Below are 25,792 nucleotides of genomic sequence, written 5' to 3'. Positions count from 1 at the left end.
TGGCTAATAAATTCCAAACATGGCACCCCTTCGTCTTGAAATATTTTTCTTCTTGATTCTGAAAGAACTGGAGATTTAGTTTTTTTAATCACTTCTTTTCACAAGAAGCTTTAGTTAAAGGAAGGATTTGCACCCCTGGAACGAGACTACCGACTCTGTTCTCTTGTATGCTCCCAAGAGCTTAGTACAGTGCTCTGCACAAAGTAAGCACTCAATAAATGCCATTGATGAGGATGATAGTGATATTTCCTTTGAGTACCAAGATTAGAGAAGGAGTATGTCGAGGTGGATAGAGGACAGGCCTCAGAGCCACAATGTCATGGGTTAATTCATACATTCATTCAACCATATTTATTCATTCATTCATTCAATCGTATTTATTGAGCGCTTACTGAGTTTATTGAGCACTTATTGAGCCTTCCCAGACTGAGCCCCCTCCTTCCTCTCCCCCTCCTCCCCCTCTCCATCCCCCTCGCCTTACCTCCTTCCCTTCCCCACAGCACCTGTATATATGTATATATGTTTGTGTGTATTTATGACTCTATTTATTTATTTATTTTACTTATACATATCTATTCTATTGATTTTATTTTGTCAATATGTTTGTTTTGTTCTCTGTCTCCCCCTTCTAGACTTTGAGCCCACTGTTGGGTAGGGACCGTCTCTATATGTTGCCAACTTGTACTTCCCAAGTGCTTAGTACAGTGCTCTGCACACAGTAAGTGCTCAATAAATATGATTGATGGATTGATTACTGTGTGCAGAGCACTGTACTAAGCGCTTGGGAAGTACAAGTTGGCAACATATAGAGATGGTCCCTACCCAACAGTGGGCTCACATTTATTCAGCACTTACTGTGTGCAGAGCACTGTACTAAGTGCTTGGGAAAGTATAGTACAGTAATAAAGAGAGACAATCCCTGCCCACAATGAGCTCACAGTCTAGAGGTGGGGAGACAGACACCAATACGAGTAAACAGACATCAATATAAATAAATAAAGGGAGCGAGTCAGGGTGACACGGAAGAGAGTGGGAGATGAGGAAAAGTGGGGGTTAGTCTGGGAAGGCCTCCTGGAGGAGATGTGCCTTCAGTAAGGCTATGAATGGGGGAGAGTAATTGTCCGGTGGACTTGAGGAGGGAGGGTGTTCCAGGCCAGAGGTAGGACGTGAGTCAGGGGTCCGTGGTGATACAGGCAAGATTGAGGCACAATGAGAAGGTTAGTGGCACCAGAGAAGTGGAGCATGTGGGTTGGGTTGTAGAAGGAGAGAAGGGAGGTGAGGTAGGAGGGATCAAGGTGATGGACAGCCTTAAAGCCAATGGTGAGGAGTTTTTGTTTGATATGGAAGTGGATAGGCAATCACTGGAGATTTTTGAGGAGGGGGTGACATGCCCTGAACATTTCTGCAGAAAGATAATCCGGTCAGCAGAGTGAAGTATGGACTGGAGTGGGGAGAGGCAGGAGGTTGGGAGGTCAGAAAGGATGCTGATGTAGTAATCTAGGCGGGATAGGATGAGTGACCCTACCAAAGTGGTGGCGGTTTGTATTTTAGCAGTTTGGAGAGGAAAGGGCAGATTTTAGCGATGTTGTGAAGGTGAGATCGACAGGATTTGGTAACAGATTGGATAAGTACAGTGCTCTGCACACAGTAAGCGCTCAATAAATACGATTGAATGAATGAATGAATAAGTGGGTTGAATGAGAGAGTGGAGTCAAGGATGACGCCAAGGTTATGGACTTGTGAGATGGAAAGCATGGCTGTGCCGTCTACAGTGATGGGAAAATTTGGCAGAGGATGGGGTTTGGGAGGGAAGATAAGGAGCTCTGCTTTGGACATGTTAAGTTTGGGGTGATGGGGGGACATCCAACTAGGGATGTCTTGAAGGCAGGAGGAGATGTGAGCCTGGAGAGAGGGAGAGATATAAGGGGAGGAGACATAGATGGGTTCTAATCCTGGCTCCTCCACTTGTCTGCTGTGTGACCTTGGGCAAGTCACTTCATTTCTCTGGGCCTCAGTATCTCATCTGTAAAATGGGGATGGAGAGTGCGAGCCCTATATGGGACACAGATTATGTCCAACCTGATCTGCTTGTATCCACTCCAGCTCTTAGTACAGTGCCTGACACATAGCAAGCGCTTAACAAAATACCATAATAATGAGGAAGAAGAAGAAAGAAGAAGAAAGAGGAAGAGGAGGAAGAGGAGGAAGAGGAGGAAGAGGAGGAAGAAGAAAAGAAGAAAAGAAGAAAAGAAGAGAAAAGAAGAAAAGAAGAAAAGAAGAAAAAAGAAGAAAAGATGAAGAAAAGAAAAGAAGAAGAAAAGAAGAAGAAAGAAGAAGGAGGAAGAAGGAGGAAGAAGGAGGAAGAAGAAGAAAGAAGAAGGAAGAAGAAGGAAGAAGAAGAAGAAAGAAGAAGAAGAAAAGAAAGAAGAAAGAAGAAAAGAAGAAGAAGAAGAAGAAGAATAGAGGAGGAGGAGGAGGAGGAGAAGGGGGAGGAGGAGGAGGGGGGAGGAGGAGGGAGGAGGAGGAGGAGGAGGAGGAGGAGAAGAAGAAGAAGAAGAAGAAGAAGAAGAAGAAGAAGAAGAAGAAGAAGAAGAAGAAGAAGAAGGAGAAGAAGGAGAAGAAGAAGAAGAAGAAGAAGGAGAAGAAGAAGAAGAAGAAAAGAAAGAATAGATTCTCTGACTCCCATATAGCCTTTTCTGAGTTTGTATGGGAGCAGAGCTATGCTGGTCAAAGGGGAGAGACCTGAGAAAGGAAATTAGGTTGGATGGGTTCTCAGGGACTAGAACAGTGGATCTATTTCAAGAAAGAAATGCCTCCACATGAATAAATATTACGTTTATCAAAAACAATGGAACAGGAACTGGAGTGTGTTCATTTTGAGGTCAATTTATCATCAGGTTATCTTTGGAGGGAACCTGAGAAATCGGAGCGACAACATCGACTTCTATGAAACGCTGATGGGCTTGTTGTGTGTCTGGGTTGGGGAGGGAAAATATTGGATGGGACTGCAGGGTCAGGTAAAGACTAAAAGGTCAACGGCTACAGTTAGGAAATGAGAGTGTAGGCCACAGAAACCGATAAATTGGAACCAATTTTATGTCTAGTGGAGGGAGGTGATGCAGTGTGTGGCTCTGTGGGTTGATCTGAAGCCTGAGAGTCAGAAGGACGTTGGTTCATTCATTCATCATTCAGTTGTATTTATTGAGCGCTTACTGTGTGCAGAACACTGTACTAAGCGCTTGGGAAGTACAAGTTGGCAACGTATAGAGACAGTCCCTACCCAACAATGGGATCACAGTCTAGAAAGGGGAGACAGACAACAAAACAAAACATGTGGACAGATGTCAAGTCGTCAGAACAAATAGAATTAAAGTTAAATGCACATCATTAACAAAATAAATAGAATAGTAAATATGTACAAATATAATAGAGCAATAAATCTGTACAAACATATATACAGGTGCTGTGGGGAGGGGAAGGAGGTGGGGGGTATGGGGAGGAGGAGAGGAAAAAGGGGGCTCAGTCTGGGGTTCTAATTCTGGCTCTGTCACTTGATGCTGTGTGACCATGGGCAAGTTACTTAACTTCTCTGTGCCTCAGTTACCTCATCTGCAAAATGGGGATTAAGACTGTAAACCTCATGTGGGACAGGGGCTGTGTCCAATCCAATCAGCTTGCATCTACGGTTCAAATCCCGGCTCCACCAATTGTCAGCTGTGTGACCTTGGGCAAGTCACTTAACTTCTCTGTGCCTCAGTTCCCTCATCTGTAAAATGGGGATTAAGACTTTGAGCCCCCCGTGGAACAACCTGATCACCTTGTAACCTCCCCAGCACTTAGAACAGTGCTTTGCACATAGTAAGCGCTTAATAAATGCCATCATTATTATTATTATCTACCTCAGTGCTTAGAACAGTGATTGACACATAGTAAGCGCTTAATAAATACCAAAATTATTATTATCATTATTTTTGAGGGGGAATTTTCATGACTCTGTCTCTCACCGCAGTTGGCAGGCCCCTGAGTGGTGGCACAAAAAAGGCAAAGAAGTCTGAGAGGGGAAGAGGCTGGTACTGCCCTTTGGGGCAATTTGGCTGAGCAGAGAGGGGTCAGTGGAGTAGGAAGGTTAATGAAACTGCCTCCAACATTCATGTTTGGGTTTATTAAGCATCTTAGTGGTTCACAAGGGTCCAGCCTCTAAAGCCCGGGAGGATCTCTGGTGCTCATAGATATTTAGATAATTACTCAAAGTCCAGCCACGTACCAAGCAGACCTTAATGAGCTCCTCAGAGCCTTTGTGGTTTCTAGTACAATTAAGAATTTAGAAAAAAAAAATTTCAATGTATACCATTAATAGACCATCGCAGCCACAAAAACATGATCGATCGTAGAGCAATCCTTTTAATACGTTCTGAATTTGGATAAAATGCAAAATACCCCTCTCATGTTCGAGTCTGAGTTTGGGCTCTTTTAAGGGAGGATGCCCTTAGTGGAGAGAGCATGGGAATGGGAGTCAGGAGGACTGGATTCTAGCCACTGTTCCATTCCTTGTCTGCTGTGTGACCTTGGGAAAGTCACTTAATTCTCTGGGCCTCAGTTTTCTCACCAGTAAAGTGGAAATAAAATGCCTGTTCTCCCTACCTCTTGGACTGCAAGTATCTTATGGGACGGGATCTGTATCCAGCTTGTGCTTGTCACATAGTAAGTACTTAATAAATAGCATCATCATTATCATTATTCCTTACCCATGGTGTTTTTTATGTAAGACAGACTTATAAAGAGTTGACTTTTGACCATTCCTTCCTATCTAGTGTTTTCTGATTTTACTTCTGTCATATATTCTTGTCCTAATTTAGTTGAACTATGGTACCTGTAAAGTACTTATTATGTGGGAAGCACTGTACAAAGTGCTGGGATAGATGCAGGATAATCAGGTTGGACACAGTCCCTGTCCAACGTGGGACTCACATTCCAAGTAGGAGGGAGTAGGATTTAATCCCCATTTGACAGAAGCAGTGTGGTCTAGTGGAAAGAGCATGGGCCTGGGAATCTGAGGATCTGTGTTTTAATCCTGGCTCCACCACTTGTCTGATGTGTGACCTTGGGTGAGTACTTAAATTCTCTGTGCCTCAGTTACCTCATCTGTAAACTAAAAATAATAATAATAGTGATGGCATTTATTTATTTATTTATTTATTTTATGGTATTTGTTAAGCACTTACTATGTGCAAAGCACTTATTAAGTGCTTACTATGTGCAAAGCACTGTTCTAAGTGCTGGGGAAGTCACAAGGTGATCAGGTTGTCCCATGGGGGGCTCACAGTCTTAATCCCCATTTTCCAGATGAGGTAACTGAGGCAAAGAGAAGTTAAATGACTTGCCCAAAGTCACACAGCTGACAGTTGGCGGAAGTGGGATTTGAACCCATGACCTCTGACTCCAAAGCCCGTGTTCTTTCCTCTGAGCCCCGCTGCTTCTCTATGGAGATTAATATTGTGAGCCTCACTTGGGACATGGACTGTGTCCTACCTGATTAGCTTGTACCCCAGTGCTTAGCACAGTGCCTAGTATAGTGCCTGGCACATAGTAAGCACTTGACAAATAATATTAAAAAACAGATGAGGAAACTGAGGCACAGACAAGTGAAATGACTTTCCCAAGATCAACTGTGGGCAGGGATTGCCTCCATTTATTGCCGAATTGTACTTTCCAAGCACTCAGTACAGTGCTCTGCACACAGTAAGCACTCAATAAATACGATTGAATGAATGAATGAATGAATGAAAGATCACAACTGACAAATGGTGGTGAGAATTAGAACCCATATCCTCTGACTCCCACTAGGCCCAAGTTGCCCTAGAGACTATTCCGCTGCCTGAAAACAAAGAGATATTGGCAAAGACTGTGGAAATTGCCAGTATTAGCCTGGCTTGGGTTGCGGGAAGGGGAGGGGAAAAAGGAGGAGTCGGAGAAACAGTCAATCAATTGTATTTATTGAGTGTTTACTTTGTGCAAAGGACTGTAGTAAACACTTGGGAGAGTACAATATAACAGAGCTGATAGACAGGTATCTTGCCCACAACAGACTGTGAGCCCGCTGTTGGGTAGGGACCGTCTCTATATCAATCAATCAATCAATCGCATTTATTGAGCGCTTACTGTGTGCAGAGCACTGTACTAAGCGCTTGGGAAGTACAAGTTGGCAACATATAGAGACAGTCCCTACCCAAGTGGGCTCACAGTCTAAAAGGGGGAGACAGGAAACAAAACCAAACATATTAACAAAATAAAATAAATAGAATAGATATGTACAAGTAAAATAAATAAATAAATAAATAAATAAATAAATAGAGTAATAAATATGTACAAACATATATACATATATACAGGTGCTGTGGGGAAGGGAAGGAGGTAAGATGGGGGGGATGGAGAGGGGGACGAGGGGGAGAGGAAGGAAGGGGCTCTCTCTATATGTTGCCAACTGGTACTTCCCAAGCGCTTAGTACAGTGCTCTGCACACAGTAAGCGCTCAATAAACACGATTGAATGAATGAACAGCTTACCGTCTAGCTTATGAGCTTACATGGCTCTGCATGTAAAGCAGAGAAGTAGCGTGGCTCAGCGGAAAGAGCCCGGGCTTTGAAGTCAGAGGTCATGGGTTCAAACCCCGGCTCCACCACTTCTCTGTTGTGTGACTTTGGGCAAGTCACTTCACTTCTCTGAGCCTCAGTTCCCTCATCTGTAAAATGGGGATTAAGGCTGTGAGCCCCCGCACGAGGATCAACCTGATCACCTCCCCAGCGCTTTTCACATAGTAAGCGCTTAATAAATGCCAGTATTATTAAATGTGAAACGCACCTGTACATCCTGGATGTCTTTGACACTGAAGAAGGTCTGCATCAGAGCCACGGTGAAGTAGGTGAAGCCAAGCCTCTGCAGGACCCCTGGGATCCTTGCCCAGCTCCAGGACACTGTGGGGCAGAGGGAAGACGGGATGCATGTAATAATAATAATAATAATAATAATAATAATAATAATAATTATAATTATAATAATAATTATAATGCTATTTTGTTAAGCACTTACTATGTACCAGGCACTGTATTAATTGCTGGGTTGGATACAAGCAAATCGGGTTGGACACAGTCCCTGCCCCATGTCTCAGTCCCCATTTTACAGATGAGAGAACTGAGGCCCAGAGAAGTCAAGTGACTTGTCCAAGGTCACACAGCAGACAAGTGGCGGAGCCAGGATTAGAATCCACAACTTTGCTCTATCCACTACACCTTCATAGAATAGCTTTATGTTTTTAGGGAGTGGAATCTAGGACAACAAGGGCCTCATTGGAAGATTATGATCCTGGGAATCAGAAGACATAGGTTCTGACTCCATCACTTGGGCAAGTCATTTCATTTTCTTGTGCCTCAGTTTTCTCATCTGGCAGATGGGGATTAAATCCTGCTCCCTCTCCCTCCTACTTAGAATGTGAGTCTCATGTGGGATAGAGACTGTGTCCAACTTGATTATCTCGCATCTAGCCCAGCATCTTAGGCCAAGGTTCTTGTTGGCCCCTATGTTAAGGAAAATTTGCCTCATAATATTCGCCCCGTGTCTGACACCAAGCATATATGAGTGGCTCAGTGGAAAGGGATCGGGCTTTGGAGTCAGAGGTCATGGGTTCAAATCCCAGCTCTGCCAATTGTCAGCCGTATGACTTTGGGCAAGTCACTTAACTTCTCTGGGCCTCAGTTACTTCATCTGGAAAATGGGAATGAAGACTGTGAGCCCCCCGGGGGACAGCCTGATTACCTTGTAACCTCCCCAGTGCTTAGAACAGTGCTTTGCACATAGTAAGTGCTTAATAAATGCCGTCATCATCATTATCATCATATATGCACAACCATTTCTTCTGACACTGCATTATGCTACATCCAGAGAGAAGCATGTTGTTGGATGACCATAAATAACTGTGGTAAACAGTGTGGCTTAGTGGAAAGAGCACGGGCTTGGGAGTCAGAGGTCATGGGTTCTAATCCCGCCTCCGCCACTTGTCTGCTGTGTGACCTTAGGCAAGCCACTTAACTTCTCTGTGTCTCAGGTACCTCATCTGGAAAATGGGGATGAAGACTGTGAGCCCCACGTTGGACAACCTGATTATCTTGTATCTACCCCAGTGCTTAGAACAGTGCTTAGCACATAGTAAGTGCTTAACAAATACCATCATTATTATTATTATTAAGTGCCTACTATATGCCAAGCACCTTACTAAGTGCTTGTTAGATACAAGATAATCAGGTCAGACACAGTTCCTGCCCCACATGGGGCTTCTATTCATTCATTCATTCATTCAATTGTACTGTGTGCAGAGCACTGTACTAAGTGCTTGGGAAGTACAAGTTGGCAACATATAGAGATGGTCTCTACCCAACAGTGGGCTCACAGTCTAGAAGGGGGAGACAGACAACAAGACAAAACATAGTATCAAAATAAAATAATTGGGATAAATATGTACAAATAAAATAAATAAATAAGTAGAGTAATAAATACATACAAACATATATACATATATACAGGTGCTGTGGGGAGGGAAAGGAGGTAAGGCGGGGGGATGGAGAGGGAGAGAGGGGGAGAGGAAGGAGGGGGCTCAGTCTGGGAAGGTCTCCTTCCTTCTAGTCTAAGTAGAAGGAAAACTAGGTTTTGTAGCTCTATTTTACAGGAAGTCGAGCTATAGAGTAGTTAAGTGACTTGCCCAAGGTCACACAGCAAGCAAATGGCAGAGCTAGGATGACAACCCAGGTGCTATGACTCCACTAGGCTCTGCTGCTTCCCTAATTCCTCTAAGTATTCTCTCCAAAACACATAGTCAGAACAATAATTCTGACAGAACTCAGGGTATAAACTTGGATATTGAAATATATCTCTATACATATGAAACAGGAAGGAAAATTCCGCATATCTAAGAAGTGAGGGAAAAGAGCTCTGATAGACCCATCACTGCCTAATTCAGGAAAGTTCAAATTCTAAATCAAACCAAGGGCTTACTTATCTTCCACGAAGATCCATCCACACTTCATCTTAGTCCTCTGGATTGGAAATGATTGGCATCACCACGATAAGACAGTCCTAATGAACCTGCCTCATGCTCTCAGCCTTTCTTCATGTCTAACTTTTCCCATCCCTTCTCTTCAAACAATCACTCAGGGCACTCGAGTGTGCGGATTATGGTAAAAAAGCGTCGGAGGTTTAATCTCGGGGCCTTCTGACCAAAGTCTCTGGGCTCCATCTTCTTCTTGTCTGACTCTAGTGGGAGAATTCCCACCTGTACATTACTGCCTTTTATTCTTAATGCATTCTCCTTCATCTTTTGTGCTGCAAGCAGAAAATGGGGACAAAAGGAATGCTTTTTAAGAGCAGTCTTTTTTCTTGTCTTTCACGCAGGGGGCTTCAGTCTGGCATGGCAACAATGAGTAAAGGGCTCAAAGCTAAAATGAATGTGGGGGGGAGATGGTCAGTAACTCAAATGAGTGATTTGGTCCCACGGGCACTGTGAGAAGAAAGCCAACTGAACTTATTTCCGAAGCCTCGAACAAAGGTCCATTCGTGGAGGAACTCTAACCAGGCAAGAAGCAGTGTGGCCCAGCCGATAGAGCACAGACCTGAGAGTCCGAGGACTCGGGTTCTAATCTCCGCTCTACCTTATGCCTGCTGTGTGATCTTGGGCAAGTCATTTAACTTCTCTGTGCCTCAGTTACCTCATCTGTAAAGTGGGGATCCAATACCTGTTCCCCTTCCTACTTAGAATGTGAGCTCTGTGCAGGCAGGGACTGTGTCCGGTCTGATTATCCTATATCTTCCCCAACATTTAGAACTGTGTTTGACACATGGTAAGGGCTTAACAAATTCCCCCAGTCAACACATTATTATTATGTAGCTCAACTATAAATGACGTGACTTTCACTAAAGGTTGTTCTACGCATCAATTTCACTCTTCAAAGAAAACCTAGGAGTTGCTGGGAGTCAAACACTTTGCCCAGTTTCCAAAGCATAAGAATTTATTGTGATGGGTCTTTATCTCATTAGGAATGGAATTTAATTCTCCTACAATCATAAGGCTTACTGATAGTCCCACTTCACATCGTTCACGTCAACACAGGGAGTGATAGTGTTTCCAACTGAAAGTTTCCCTAGAAATTTCTCTCTGGAATACGATTCTGTATGGGATAAACCGGCAGGTTGGGCTATCACTGGTGATCTTTGCATGCTCTCTTTTAGTGTGGGATGGGCTTCTAGTTCACTGTTAGCCTAGTCCAAAAACCTCTGAAATCAACATTTTGCATTCTATTATCCTGATTCTTTCTCTGCAATATAGCAGCATGGCTGCAGGGCCAGGCAAGTACCTACTGGAAAGACCACAGGCTTGGGAGTTGGGAGGACCTAGGTTCATTCATTCATTCAATTGTAATTATGATGACAATTGAATGTAATTACTGTGTGCAGAGCACTGTACTAAGGGCTTGGGAGAGTACAACAATAAACAGACATATTCTCAACCTGCATCTTTAGAGATGAACACAGTTTGTCAGAGTTAAACAGATTAACTCTCAGAACCATCAGGAGGAGGAACATGTTGCCTCACCTCCCTGAACCCATTAACAATTATTATTTGATATTATTATATTTTTTAAGTGTTTACTATGTGTCAAGCACTGTTCTAACTGCTGCGGTAGAGGTGAATTAATCAGGCTGGACACGGTCCCTGTGTCCCACATGGGGGTTACTCTCTAAGTAGGAGGGAGAATAGGTGTTGAATTTCCATTTTATAGATGAGCAACTGAGGCACAGAAAAGTTAAATGAGTTGCCAAAGTTCACACCATGGGCAACTGGCAGAGCAAAGCGTGGAACCCAAGTGCTCTGACTCCCAGACAGTGCTCTTTTCACTAGGCCATGCTGCTTCCTCACTTGTCAGGCAAATAGGACTCCATCATGACCAGAGATATCAGTTACCTCACTGCATTGGTAAGATTGAAAATGAGGCTAGAACTGAAATAAACAAAGGGAAATACATCACACAGCAGATGTTGGCTTACGGATTTCTTTGCCGGAGGAAGTTATGCAGGCAAAACAGACTGGTGAACTTGAAAGGGGTTTGGAAAAGCTCATGGATGGCAGTCTATAATGAGTTTCTAGAAGGAGAGTCAAGACTATAATGGGGAAAAAATGGAGATAGAATCCCACTAAATATTAGAATGGATGTTTAGGAGAGCATTTCTATGCTAGGGTTTTTCCAGTGACACTGTGTGGATCTGAAAGCTGGACAGTGAAAAAATAAGATAGAAAGAACATAGCTTCTTCTGAAATGTGGTGTTGGAGAAGGAGCTTGAGAATACTGTGGACTGCCCAAAAAAACAAACAAATGGATTTTAGAGCAAATGAAGCCAAAGTGGTCTTTGGAAGGACAAATAACTCAACTTAGATTAGCATATTTTGGACACATAATCAGGAGGACTAATTCTCAGGAGAAGACACTAATGCTAGGAAAAGTCCAGGGAAAATGAGGAAGCGTCAAACCAGCAGCTAGATGGATAGAGATTATAACAACGATGACGGAAAAAACGTTAGAAGACTCGCAGATTATGGCAGAGGACAGGAAGTTCTGGAAAAAAGTATATCCATGGAGTCGCTATGAATCAGAAGCGACTCAACGGCATTTAATAATAATTAATATATAATAATCTATACTTAGGAAGTGCTCAATACATATGATTAAATTAATAATAATAACAATAATTAGGAAAGCAAGTCTCACACACAATTCCTTACAATCTAGCAGGGGAAACAGACATTAAAATAAATCACAGGCAGGGTAAGCAACTGAGTAGAGAAATATATATAGAGTGTTTAGGGGGTATGGTTTCAAGTTCATGGATGAGACAGTAGGGAGGGAAAGTAGAATGGGGAGATGAAAGGTTAATCAGAGAAGTCTTCTTCAAGATGGGGAGAGATGGAGGTCTATCACATATGAAGGGAGGGAGTTCCAAGCAAAAGATAAGAGTGAGGAACAGTGAGTATGTGGGTATTAGAGAAGTGAAGTGTGCAAACTGCGTTGAAGTGGGAGGGGAGCAAGGATTAGTAGGGGAGAGAGAGCTGATTGATTATCTTAGAATCAATGATCAGGAATTTCTGTTTGACTCAGAGATGGATGGGCAACCACTGGAATTTGGCGATGATTGGTGAAATGTGCAGAATGATATTTTCAAAAAAGGATCCAGGCAACCCAGTAAAGAAGGGACTGGAGAAGGGCAAAGCTGGAGGCAGGGAGGTCAGAGAGGAGGCTGAAGCAGTAGTTGAGACAGGATAGGACACATTTTTGGACCAGTGTAGTGAGCGTTTGGATGGAGAGTTGACTGAACATGGGGGTTGGAAAGAGGGATAAATGAAGAATCATTCTAAGGTAGTAGTTTTGAGTCACAGAAGATGGTGGTGATGAGAAAGTTGTTGGGAGGAGAAGGTTCGGATAAGAAGTTGAGCAGTTCTGTTTTAGACATGCCGAGTTTGAGGGGCCAGTGGAAAATCTAAGTAGGGGAGCAGCATGGCCTAGTGGGTAGCGCATGGGCCTAAGAGTCAGAAGGACCTGGGTTCCAATCCTGGCTCTGCTGTGTAACCTTGGGTAAATCACTTCACATCTCTGGGTCTCAGTTACCTCATCTGTAAGATGGAGATTAAAAGTGTGAGCCTCATGAGGGACAGGGACGGTGTCCAACCTGCCTAACCTGTATCTACCCCAAGCATTTAGTACAGTCCTTGACACCTAGTAGGTGCTTAACAAGTACCATAATTATTACTATTGTTAGATGTCTTGAAGGTAGGAGGAAATTCAAGGTTGCTGGGAAGAGAATTTGAGCTGAAGAGGAAGATTTGAGAATCTTCTGCATAGATTTGTTAGTCGAAAGTCCAAAGTTGAAAGTAGTTACATGGTCCAAGCGGTTAGTACAGTGCTCTGCACACGGTAAGCTCTCAATAAATACAATTGAATGAATAGTTGAAAGTGAAATGAGTTCCCAAAGGAGCAGGTGTACATGGAGAATAGAAGAGTATCCAGAACTGAACCTTGACAGTACTCACAGTTAGAGGATGGGAGGCAGAGGAGAATTCAGTAAAAATGAGCGAGTGGCCAGAAAGGTAGGTGGACAACAGGAGTGGGTCATATCAAGGAAACCAAGGTTCAATATTATTTCCAGAAGAAAGGAGTGATCCAGAGAGTCAGAAACTTCTGGAAGGTGAGGGAAATTAGGGCAGAGGTCATTAGATTTGGCAAGGAGGAGGTCTCTGGTGACTTTGGAGAGAGCATTTTCAATGAATTTGAAGGGGTGGAAGTGGTATTGCAGGGGATCTAAGAGGGAGCTGAAGGAGAGGAAGTGGAGATGGCACGTGTAAGCAACTTATTTGAGGAATTTGGAGGGGAATGGGTCAATAGCTGGAAGAAGTAAGTAGGGTCTAGGGAGGGATTTTTTAGGATAGAGGATGTGTGAGCATATCTGAAGGCAGAGGGGAAAGAGCCATTGGAGAGTAGAGAGCAAAAGATGGAGGTGAGGGAGAGAAGAAGGGAGGGCACAAAGATTTTAATAAGGTGCAAAGGGTTGGGGCTGGAAGCACAAATGGAGTGGGTAGATTTCAAAAGGAGGCAGGGAGCTCTTTTGAGAGACAGCTGGGAGGGGTGAGACAGTGAACAGTGCGTAGCAGAGAGCTGGGACCAGGGCAATGAGGAGGAGATTTGGGAGAGTTCACACCAGATAGTTTCGATTTTATAGGAAGGAGATAGCTGATGGAGAGGCTTGAAGTGGGAAATCAGCAACCGTTGGAGGCTTTTGAGATGTATGATTTGGAGGGGCTGTTCCTTCTCGAGCTGCTTCAGTGAAAATCTTGTTCAGATTCCTTTATGCTCATAGTGAGCCTTTTACTTGCCTCAAAAATCTGGCCAATCTCGTGTGTGTGTGTGGGTATATGTGTGGATATAGTTGTCCTTGTGTGGGTGATCAGTCAAAGGTATTTGTTGAGCGCTTATTGTGTGCAGAGCACTGTGCTAAGAGCACGATACAACAGAATATTGATAAAACCAATATATAACCGACGATCCTTTCCACATTATGTGCATATTAAGGCTGATCCTTGCTCATTTATTACATTGTGTCTACGGCTGCTTTTGTTCCCCATCTTGGTGACCCCAGCTCCCCAAAGCTTTTATAATAATAATAATGATGGCATTTGTTAAGCTCTTACTATGTGCAAAGCATTGTTCTAAGTGCTGGGGAGGATACAAGGTGATTAGGTTGTCCCACGTGGGACTCACAGTCTCAATCCCCATTTTACAGATGAGGGAACTGAGGCTCAGAGAAGTGAAGTGACTTGCCCAAAGTCACACAGCTGTCAAGTGGCAGAGCCAGGATTAGAACCCACGACCTCTGACTCCCAAGCCCGGGATCTTTCCACTGAGCCACGCTGCTTCTCTTATCCCAAGACCCCATTTCTGACTGCAGTCCACTAAGATGATCCATTGTCTTCTGCCATCTCACTGCTTCGCACGCAGTAAGCGCTCCATAATTACAATAGAATGAATGAATTTTATACTATAAACTTGGGTATTGCAGTAAGTTAGCTTGTTATGGTCCACTAATTCTGTTGTATTGAACTCTCCCAAGATTGCATAAAGTAAGCTCTCTATAAATGCAATTAATTGATGATCGGCAGTAGACCTGCAACATATTTTACAAGACACTATAGAAAACCAGGGGGGCCTTTTTGGATCCCCCCTGTTTGCTTCTATCTCTGTGGGTAACAGAAGCCCAGAGAAGATTCAGACCTAGTGTGGCCTAGTGCATAGACCTTTGATCTGGGATTCAGAAGAACCTGGGTTCTAATCCTGACTCCACCACTTGTCTACTGTGTTACCTTGGACAAGTCCACTTCTCAGTTCCTCTGTGCCTCAGTTTCCTCATCTGTAAAATGGGGATTAAGACTGTGAGCCCCATATGGGACAGGGACTGGGCCCAACCCTATTCGCTTGAATCCATCCCAGCTCTAAGTAATAATAATAATAATAATAATAATAATGGCATTTATTAAGCTCTTACCATGTGCAAAGCACTGTTCTAAGCACTGGGGAGGTTACAAGATGATCAGGTTGTCCCACGGGGGGCTCACAGTCTTCATCCCCATTTTACAGATGAGGTAACTGAGGCACAGAGAAGTGAAGTGACTTGCCCAAAGTCACACAGCTGACAATTAGCAGAGCTGGGATTTGAACCCATGACCTCTGACTCCAAAGCCCGTGCTCTTTCCACTGAGCCACGCTGCTTCTCTAAGTACAGTGCTTGGCACACAGTAAGTGCTTTCTAAATACTAGAATTATCATTATTATTGTTATTATTATGTCCAAAGCTGCACTTCAACAGGTTTAATCCCTCTGGTTATTCATTTCATTCATTCAATCACATTTATTGAGTGCTTACTGTGTGCAGAGCGCTGTATTAAGCGCTTGGGAAGTACAAGTTGGCAATATATAGAGACGGTCCCTACCCAACAGCGGGCTCACAGTCTAGAAGGGGGAGACAGACAACAAAACAAAACATATTGACAAAATAAAATAAATAGAATAAATATGTACAAGTAAAATAAATAGAGTAATAAATATGTACAAACATATATACATATATATAGGTAGTGATTTAAGGGCAGAAAACCTTTGTGTTAAATCTGTTTCTTAACAGGTATGGCTTCACTGGGGAAAATACTGGCCCAGATTAGGCATGTACCCTGCTAGCCAATTGTTTCAATAGGGATGGTGCCTCTTGGAAAGTGAGGTATATGATTTCCCACTTTCCATCATATTAACCAATTCCTATCAAATTGTCTTAGGATTCTATCCAATTAGTATTGGGATTGGATAGTGTGATCCATAACAGAGCCTGTATTTCATTACTCGAGGGGCCCCGAGGAAGAGGGAAGAGAAGATGGAAAGCCGGGCCCTCCGTCCCTAGCCGATCCAACTCACTTATAACAGCCCTGGGGACAGGCTCAAGAGGAATGAGAACAGCAACCCCTTGAAAGAAACCAACACAAGGCAGGCAGCCCCCCAGCTCCTATAACCCCGCAGCTCCATTCCTGTTGCCTTATGATCGGTAGACTTGATCCCAGGTGGTAGTACCAATTTTTGTTTCGCTTTCACCACCCATTTGATTGTATATAAATCGAAGTATTTGGAAGCCAAGCACTTTCAATACCCACAATAAGAAGGAAGCAGAAGGATGATGAATTTTAGTTCGAGATGGATTATTTGGGTGGGGTCTTATTGTCTATACATCTGAAAGTAAATTCTTTTTTTATTTTTTTAATCATATTTAAAATTGAATTTAGAAATTCAGAGCACTGTGTTAGAATTTAGAATATAGAAATGCAGAGCACCGTACTAAGCAACAAGTACAATTCAGCAACAAATAGAGACAGTCCCTGCCCAACAACAGGCTCACAATATAGAAGGGGGGAGACAGACATCAAAACAAGTAAACAGGCACTTTGTTCCTCATATTCCATAGTTTGTTCTAAAAAGGGTCGCTGATTGCCCTGAAGATGTCTACTCAGATAATTCTGGGATCTGGCCCACATGGAAGGGTTGCCCTTAGTGTCACAGAAACAGAACCACATTTTCCCCAAAGACAGTTATCTGTAACATCTTCTTTTCAGAAGTCAGAAACCACCTGGCCCCTAAGCATCAAAATAGAAACCATTAGTGCACTGCACTCACATTCTACATTTGGGTTGGTAAGTGGGGTAGGTATTTACGATTCGATGCCTGGAAGAAACCGCAAATAGGTAAAGTATATCCAAACAATACCTACTGGGGGGAGGATGGAGAGAAATCCATAAAATAGTTGATTCCCTGATTTGGAAAGGGGAATATTGGTCAGAATCTTACAGGCATGAGAGGGGAGAGTTGGAGGATAATTATGGTTGCTCAGAGATGGAAGGGATGATAATAATAATATAAAAACAGCGTGGCTCAGTGGAAAGAGCACGGGCTTGGGAGCCAGAGGTCATGGGTTCTAATCCCAGCTCTGCCACTTGTCAGCTGATCACTTAACTTCTCTGGGCCTCAGTTACTTCATCCGTAAAATGGGGATTAAGACTGTGAGCCCCACGTGGGACAACCTGATCACCTTGTATCCCCCCACAGCACTTCAAACAGTGTTTCACACATAGGAAGCACTTAAGAAATGCCATTATTATTATTATCATTACTAACAATAATGATAACAATAATAATTGTGGCATTTGTGAAGTGTTTGCTATGCAGCAGGCACTGTACTAAGCCCTGGGTAAGATAAACGATAATCAGGTTGAACACAGCCTTGAGAGAATAGGTGGTCCACTTTCCTACCATCTGGTTTCCCAAGTGGCTTCCCTTCCAAGGACTAGCGGAATCTGGCCCTTTGAGCTTCTGAGAACAGATAAAGATTTGGCTTGTTCAGTCCACTGAAGCCGAATCATTCTCTCTCCAAAATGAAAGGGAATACTGTAATCGTAAATATACACTCACTACATACATCCTCATATTTTGTCATACATATTTTATGAGACCACCTTGCTGATTCTGTGGATTGATAAGACCTGCTTACAGTCAGTGCCATTTCTAAATTCAAAAGTCCAATGAGTCTGACTAGCTCCACTCGTCTCAAGGGGGCACGCTGGGTAAATCGATCTGAACCTCGAAGAGAGAATTGGTCTCCAAGCAGCATTTGCTCACTGCTGACCAGGCTTCCCCAAACCCACTGATACTGGAGGGGCTGAGAAACACCAAAGTTTTTGACAGGTGATGGGCCAACCTTCTCTACTGTCAACTACAGAAAGGGGGAATGGAAAGTTCTCATGGATTCTTCCACTCTGGAAATCTTGTTTTGTGAGCCTAACCACATATTGACCTTGGTCTGAAGAGCCCTCTAAGGCACTGGCTCCGGTTACCGACTGATTCAATTTGGACTCAGAGGACTCCACCGGACGTGTGAATGTTTGAGTTGTTCATCAAGTGGACATCTTTGAATGAGTCCTTGATGGACATCTATAAAGCAGCTATTTAACTGATTGACAGGCAACACTCCGAGCTGGAAATCCAGATCGTGGCATTTAGTGTGATCTGTTCGGACAAAGATCTGAATATGAGTTCTGGTAACCAATACATTTTGTATTGTGTATTTCGGAAGTATCAAGAGCAGAAAAGGTGCTCTTCAGGGAGGAAAAGCAGCCAATTATGACCTAAACCAAAGAGGGGGGTTTACCGTGAAGAATCAGAAGAAAGAACTGTTCTTTTCTCTGGGAAAAAGAGGATAGGGTTTGTTCTGCATTCATTTTCTCCCGTGGTTGTCAAGCACACTTGAAAAATTTCACTCTTCCCACATTTTAAGATCGCAAAGCTTTACAATAACCAAGTTCTGGATTGCTATTTCTTCACCACTCTTTGGAAAAACAGAGGTTGGATTGAATACCCAGTAAACAAAAAAGACAAAGGGCTGCAATAACATCACCGACTTCCCCAAACATCTCTGACACTACGAGGATTCTCCTAGGACTGTGTGGAAATCAGACACCATCAAACAGCCTGGTAATGGGGTGGGTCAGCCTGAGAAACCCAGTCTCCAGAGCCGATTATTGTCACTAAAAGTATCACCAGATTTAAGTAAACCAGATTAGGGGACCATCCTTGCTAGAAGCAGCAAAGTACTAATGGCTAGTTGTTCTGATATTCCAGCACTTGGCGCCACAACCCTGACACCCTGGAATTGGCTCGGGTTGACGGTAAATGACCTGACTCTTACCACTACCCCCGCCCAATACCTTCCTGGGAAATGGAGAGAGGAGGAATCTTCTAGTGAATGTTTCTCTTTAGAGTGGACGTTAAAATCCTGGTAAAGAATAGGTTTAAAGTTAACCAACTCCAATCCCCACTCGAATTAGCATCAGTCTTTCATTTATCTGGTCCTAAGCAACGTGGCTTAATGGATAAAGCTTTAAAATAACCTAGTTCTGAATTGCTCTTTCTTCACCACCCCCCACTGCTATTGGGTTCTAATCCCGGTTCTGCCACAGGTCTGCCGGGTGACCTAGGGCAAGTCACTCAACTTCTCTGGGCCTCAGTTCCCTCATCTGTAAAATGGGGATTAAGACTGTGAGCCTCATGTGGGACAGGGACTGTGTCCATCCTGATTTTCTTGTCTTCACTCCAGCACTTAGTACAGTGTTTTACTTCTGTTGTATTTTCCCAAACTTATAGGATAGTACTTTGCACTCAATAGGAGCTCAGTGAGTTCTATGATCAATGGAAGGGTCCCAAACCCTGCCCAACAATGAAGCGCACTTTTATTATTATTATTATTATTATTATTATTAAAGTGCTTCATATGGGCCAAGGCTTGATCTAAGCATCAGGGTAGATACAAATTAATCAGGTTGGACACTAGTCCCTGCCCTACATGAGGCCCACACTCTTAATCGTCATTTCATAAATGAGGTAACTGAGGCACAGAGAAGTTAAGTGACTTGCCCAAGGTCACACAGCAGACAAGTGATAGAGCTGGAATTAGACTCCAAATCCTTCTGACTCTCAGGCCTGTGCTCTAACCACTAGACCACACAGCTTCTCAGTATGAGCAAAATTCAAACTACCCAATTGCCGAGTTGAGAGCTGCTAGAACACTCTCTCTTTCCAATTTTCAAGATCTCCATCTTCTTCCCTTAATTTTCAGCAAGGTGAGCAAGTCTGGCTAACTGAACAAATGAAGGACATTCAGTCATTCAATTGTATTTATTGAGCACTTGCTGTGTGCAGAGCACTGTACTAAGCACTCGGAAAGTACAATTCTTCATCCCCCCTCCCAGCCCCACCGCACTTATGTATATATCTTTAATTTTTTAATTTATATTAATGTTTGTCTCCCCGTCTAGACTCCAAGCTCACTATGGGCAGGGAATATGACTTGTTTAGTGTGCTGTGCTCTCCCAAGCACTTAGTACAGTGTTCTGCACAGAATAAGCACACAATTGATACGATTGACTGAGTGACAGGTAGTACTTACGGGGTCCATCCAATGGGCCATAATTGAGGAAGAAGACCCCGATGATCATTAAGACGGCCGTCCTCCAGGTGAGCTTCCTCAGGAGCTGCGCACGGCTCACTCCTCTCCTGCGCATGGCGTAGAAGGCCAGGGCCACAGATGTCCCAAGTATGAAGACAAACCTAGGACCAAAGGGAAGACTCTCAGAACAGTGCTGGAATGCCCACTCATTCACCTCATCCTATGTTCAACTGGATGCTTTATGATAATAATAATAATAATAATAATAATAATAATAATAATAATAATAATGGCATTTATTAAGGGCTTACTATGTGCAAACCACTGTTCAAAGCTCTGGGGAGGTTACAAAGTGATCCGGTTGTCCCCTGGGGGCTCACAGTCTTAATCCCCATTTTACAGATGAGGAAACTGAGTCCCAGAGAAGTGAAGTGACTTGCCCAAAGTCACACAGCTGACAATTGGCGGAGCCGGGATTTGAACCCATGACCTCTGACTCCAAAGCCCGCGCTCTTCCTACTGAGCCACGCTGCTTCTCATAATGATAAGTTTACTGAACATCGGTGCTCTTCAAGAAACCTGGAATAGATAGAAACCTGCCAATCTCACCTCTCTGACTGAGAGAGAGGAAGGAGAGAGAGAGAGGGAGAGGGACAGAGCCAGAGAGGAAGAGTGTGAGGGAAGGAGAGTGCATTTTTTGCAGTGCTCAGTTCCGCAAGAACAGCTCACACTTTAAAAGAAACAAGGATTCTCAGGGAAATTTGACAACAGTTACCATCATCTCTCACCCAGATTAATGTATTCTCCAGAAACGCCCCTTCTTTTGTGTGTTTTTTTTTTTCATTCAACTACTGCCAGCACTTATTTGCCAGTTGGAGTGTTTGTAAGGAGTGAAAATGAGCCTTTCACTGCTATTTTAGGGCACAAGCAACTTGTCATGATCATCATCATCATCATCAATCGTATTTATTGAGCACTTACTATATGCAGAGCACTGTACTAAGCTCTTGGGAAGTACCAATTGGCAACATATAAAGACAGTCCCTACCCAACAGTGGGCTCATCCGTTAGAGGGCTAGGCCTCAGCCAAAGCAGTGTACTCCAAGCTCCGAACAGAATGGTCAAGAGCTGGTGAAAGGATTTAAGGGAAGGGAAGGACAAAAACTACACTGCAAGACCCTGAGAATAAAGGAGCTGGTTTGCCTACATTTCCCAGAAACCACGGGGCATCCTGGGAGGAGTCTGATCGACCTAACAAGAACAGAATAAATCATTGTCTTCTCATTTGGGTTCTAATTCTTTCAGGCCATGAAGTACAAGGGGAAAATTCTGTTTAGTAATTGGATTTCTGTGGACTGAAGACTTGATGCTCCTTCCCTAATGGAGCTGCTAACTTTCTTCACCAACAAGATGGGCAACAGAGAATCAATCATTTTTAACCTGTGACACTTCCCAGTGTCTCAGCGTAATGACTCAAACACCTTCGGGGGCCTCCAGGAGAGAGCTCCTTGATTTTTACTCTTTTCATTCTTCCCCTTTTGACCCATAGCTTCTCATTTTCCCTATGTCAACCGAGTGCTACCTGGCTCTCATGGGGGAATCCCTGCTCCAGGATATTTTCAAGTCAGAGAGTTGAGAAGACTTTAGAAAGGAGCTTGCCATCAAGCAAGGTATCTAGGCTATCTACCTTGCCTAGATACAAGGTAATCAGTTTGGCCCATGAGGGGCTCACAGTCTTCATCCCCATTTTACAGATGAGGGAACTGAGGCCCAGAGAAGTTAAGTGACTTGCCCAAAGTCACACAGCTGACAGGTGGCGGAGCCAGGATTTGGACCCATGACCTCTGACTCCAAAGCCTGCGCTCTTTCACTATAACCCCCACTTAGAGCAGGGACTGTGTTGGATCTGATTAAGCTGTGTCTACCCCAGTGTTTAGCACAGTGCTTGGCACAGAGTAAGCACTCAATAAATACTGTATTATTATTAATGATAATAGTTGTACTTATTAAGCGCTTGTTATGTGCCAAGCACTGTTTTAAGCAGTGAGGTAGATACAAGTTAATCAGGATGGACACAGTCTCTGCCCCACTTGGGGTTCACACTCTTAATCCTCATTTTACAGATGAAGTAACTGAGGCACAGAGAAGTGAAGTGACTTGCCCAAGGTCACACAGCAGACACGTGGCAGAGCCAGGATTAGAACCCAGGTCTTTCTGATTCCCAGGCCCATGCTCTATCCTCTAAGTCATGCTGCTTCTCGCTGCTTATTATTCCCTAAGACTGGGAGCCCCATGTGGATCAGAACTGTGTCTGACCTGACTGTTCTGTATCCACCCCAGTGCTTAGCACAGTGCTTGGCCCATATTTAGTGCTTAACAAATACTACCATTACGAGTGTACTTCCCAAGTGCTTAGTACAGTGCTCTGCACACAGTAAGCGCTCAATAAATATGATTGAATGAATTCGGGGTGAGGGATAGGTCAGAAAGAGTTTGAGACCAGATAAAATTCAAACAAGCTACCTAGGAATAAGAAAATCTGAGTAGAGGCTCCAAAAGCTGCATGGCCTAGAGGAAAGAGCACAGGCCTGGAGCCAGAAGACCCGAGTTCTAATCCCACTCTGCCATTTGGTTGCTTTATGACCTTGGGCAACTCATTGGACTTTTCTGACCCTCAGTTTCCTCAACTGTAAAATGGGAATTCAATTCCTGTTCTCATGCCTACTTAGACTGTGAGCCCCATGTGGGAAAGGGGCAGTGTCAAATCTGATTAACTTGTATCTTCCCCAGTGCTTAGAACAGTGCTGGACACGTAGTGATCAATTAACTAATAATAATAATAACAATAACCCCCACACAGCAGATTGACTGCAAATTCTAAGTCTCCCAGACAACAAGAGCCATTCAGAAAAGCAAGTCAATCCAGCATTTCAGTTTGGAGTACGAAAAAGCCATAAAAAGCAATTGTTTTCCCAGAAATATTAGGTATTTCAACACCGAGAATCAGAAAACCGCAGTCACACTTCTCCTCCTCCCACAGTCCCTCCCTCCTTCCACACACCTCTTTCCACTCATCCAGGACTTCTCTTTTATTGTTTTGCTTCAAAAGTAAAAAGAAAAAATCCTTTATAATGGAGTTTATTTAGACCTCCCTGCTTTAAGTAAGCAATTTTTAATCTATCACATACATTCCTGAAATGTATGTCTTGATGTTAATGGGCTGTAAAGTGGGTAATCATTTTCTTACTGACCTCTTCAATCAGATTAGATCATATTATTGACCACGCTGTTTGTTTTATAACCACAATCGCATTGTGGAGGAACAGCTCTTGCAACTTGTACATCTGTTAGTGCCCATTAAGGGAAAGGATGACAGGTCTGCATATTTGGCAATTTTTTTTCGAATGATTTTTTTCCCCCTCCCTCCCCATCTCCTCAAACTGGAAGCTTTCCCGTCTGCATCTTGAAGCCATCTTTTCTGATCCCTCTGGGCCCGCCCTGGGTTTGAGGAGAACATCTGCACAGCGAGTGGACGAACTGAGTCCAAATTTCGCAAGGGTTTCGCTTGGAGTTCGTCTCAGAGCAGTTCCTGGCAACAGCTCACTTTAAGTCCGCTCCGGTCACCCCGGGGGCTCTCACGGATTCAACTTCCGACCGTCACGTGCCTCGTCTTCTGCTTTCTGTGGCTGTGTGAACTCGGGTCGAGAATGTTATTAAAGGATGATCATAATGATAATAATAATAAAAATAATGGTATTTGTTAAGCAGATTGGCTCAGAGGAAAGAGCCCGGCCTTGGGAGTCAGAGGTCATGGGTTCTAATCCCAGCTCCACCACTTGTCAGCTACGTGACTTCGAGCAAGTCACAACTTCTCTGGGCTTTAGTCACCTCATCTGTAAAATGGGGCTTAAGACTGTGAGCCCCACAAGGGACAACCTGATTACCTTGTAACTACCTCAGTGCTTAGAACAGTGCTTGGCACATAGTAAGCACTTCACAAATACCATAATACAGTGCTTAGAACAGTGCTCGGCACATAGTAAGTTCTAACAAATACCATGATTATTATTAACAGCTACTCTACGGCTAAACAGCCTCCTGACTTACAGGTTTGTTTGCCGTGCCATTCACTGATTATCACTGGAGAAGCAGCGTGGCTCAGTGGAAAAAGCCCAGGCTTTGGAGTCAGAGGTCATAGGTTCAAATCCCGGCTCCGCCAATTGTCAGCTTTGTGACTTTGGGCAAGCCACTTAACTTCTCTGTGTCTCAGTTACCTCATCTGTAAAATAGGGCTGAAGACTGTGAGGTCCCCAAGGGACAACCTGATAACCTTGTAACCTCCCCAGTGCTTAGAGCAGTGCTTTGCACATAATAAGTGCTTAATAAATGTCATTATTATTATTATTATTATTATTATTACAGGCCCTCAGCTGCCATCTCTGCGGGCACTATGGCCTGACAGACTGCCTTAAGTGTCATAAGCCCCTGTAAGGGCAGGGGCCACCTGGGAACAGTGTTCTTCTGAGAAGGTTCTGTTCAATGCCAAGAAGAGTATCAGCGGTAAAATGATAGGAGCAGCAGTACGATTGTCCCCTTTCCTACACAGAGAGAGAGGTAGGTGGAAAAGGGGAAACCTTCAGTTGAATCTGAGCCAGAAATAGTCTCCAGGAGACCTAATCCTCTTCACTGTGGTTCTTCTTAGTCTGGGAATGTCTTCTCTAACCCTTCCTTGTTGAAGCTTATACTGTCTGCGTCTCTTATCTTTCTCCGTTTGATTTTCCCTGTTGAAAAGTAATATTTCAAGCTTGCCTTGGGCAGATCAGCTACTTTGGGTGATGATAGCTCTCTCTCACACACATACAAAATAAAACCATAGAGCCTGCCATCAAAAGAGTCTGTGGCTTACATTAAGGTGGACTCTTTGATAATAAGAAGTGAGGTCTGACAGAAAAAGATTGAAGAAGTTGGTTTGATCTGCCCAACATCCAAGACCTAACCAACTCTATTGGAATGTAAACCTAGGTGGGCCAAGAACCAATAAATGTGATTTCTAATACCCTAGGAGATAAAGATAATAATAATGATGGTATTTGTTAAACGCTTACTATGTGCAAAGCACTGTTCTAAGCGCTGGGAAGGCTACAAGGTGATCAGGTTGTCCCATGGGGGACTCACAGTTTTAATCCCCATTTACAGATGAGGTAACTGAGGCACAGAGAAGTTAAGTAACTAGCCCAAAAACACACAGCTGACAATTGGAGGAGCCGGGATTTGAACCCAAGACCTCTGACTCCAAAGCCCACGCTCTTTTCACTGAGCCACACTGCTTCTCCAAGATGCAAAGGAGGTGTAACTAATTCACCAGCTAATTATCTGAGCTAAAAAACAGAATCACTGGGTAACTGCACCAAAAGGATGCAACATCCAAATGTCAACTTAGTTGCTTCCATGTCATCCTCTGATGATGTGACATTAACTCACTTTTTTTATTCATTCATTCAATCGTATTTACTGAGCACTTACTGTTTGCAGAGTACTGTACTAAGCGCTTGGAAAGTACAATTCAACAACACATAGAGACAGTTCCTACCCAACAACGGGCTCACAGTCTAGAATCAGCTGAGTCTTGCAAGTGGAAAGAGTTATAGGGTTTCAGAGGTTAGGAGAAGGA

At 43.5% G+C, this 25,792-nt stretch overlaps 1 protein-coding gene across 1 annotated transcript in view; it reads right to left on the bottom strand.

Moving 5' to 3' along the window:
- Positions 1-25,792, bottom strand: part of LOC119925261 (heparan-alpha-glucosaminide N-acetyltransferase-like) — a 149,864-nt gene that overhangs the window by 102,711 nt on the left and 21,361 nt on the right. Inside the window, exons 6-8 of the mRNA XM_038743363.1 lie at positions 20,122-20,282; positions 6,859-6,971; positions 4,005-4,094 (exon numbers count right to left, since the gene is read on the bottom strand). Coding sequence (XP_038599291.1) covers positions 4,005-4,094; positions 6,859-6,971; positions 20,122-20,282 — 364 coding nt within the window. The remainder of the gene's footprint in view (positions 1-4,004; positions 4,095-6,858; positions 6,972-20,121; positions 20,283-25,792) is intronic.

The sequence above is a fragment of the Tachyglossus aculeatus genome, chromosome 3, assembly GCF_015852505.1.
Source record: "Tachyglossus aculeatus isolate mTacAcu1 chromosome 3, mTacAcu1.pri, whole genome shotgun sequence".
Taxonomy (NCBI): Eukaryota; Metazoa; Chordata; class Mammalia; order Monotremata; family Tachyglossidae; genus Tachyglossus; species Tachyglossus aculeatus.
The sequence above is the reverse complement of the archived record's forward strand: the minus strand, read 5'-3'. Positions and strand labels throughout refer to the sequence as shown.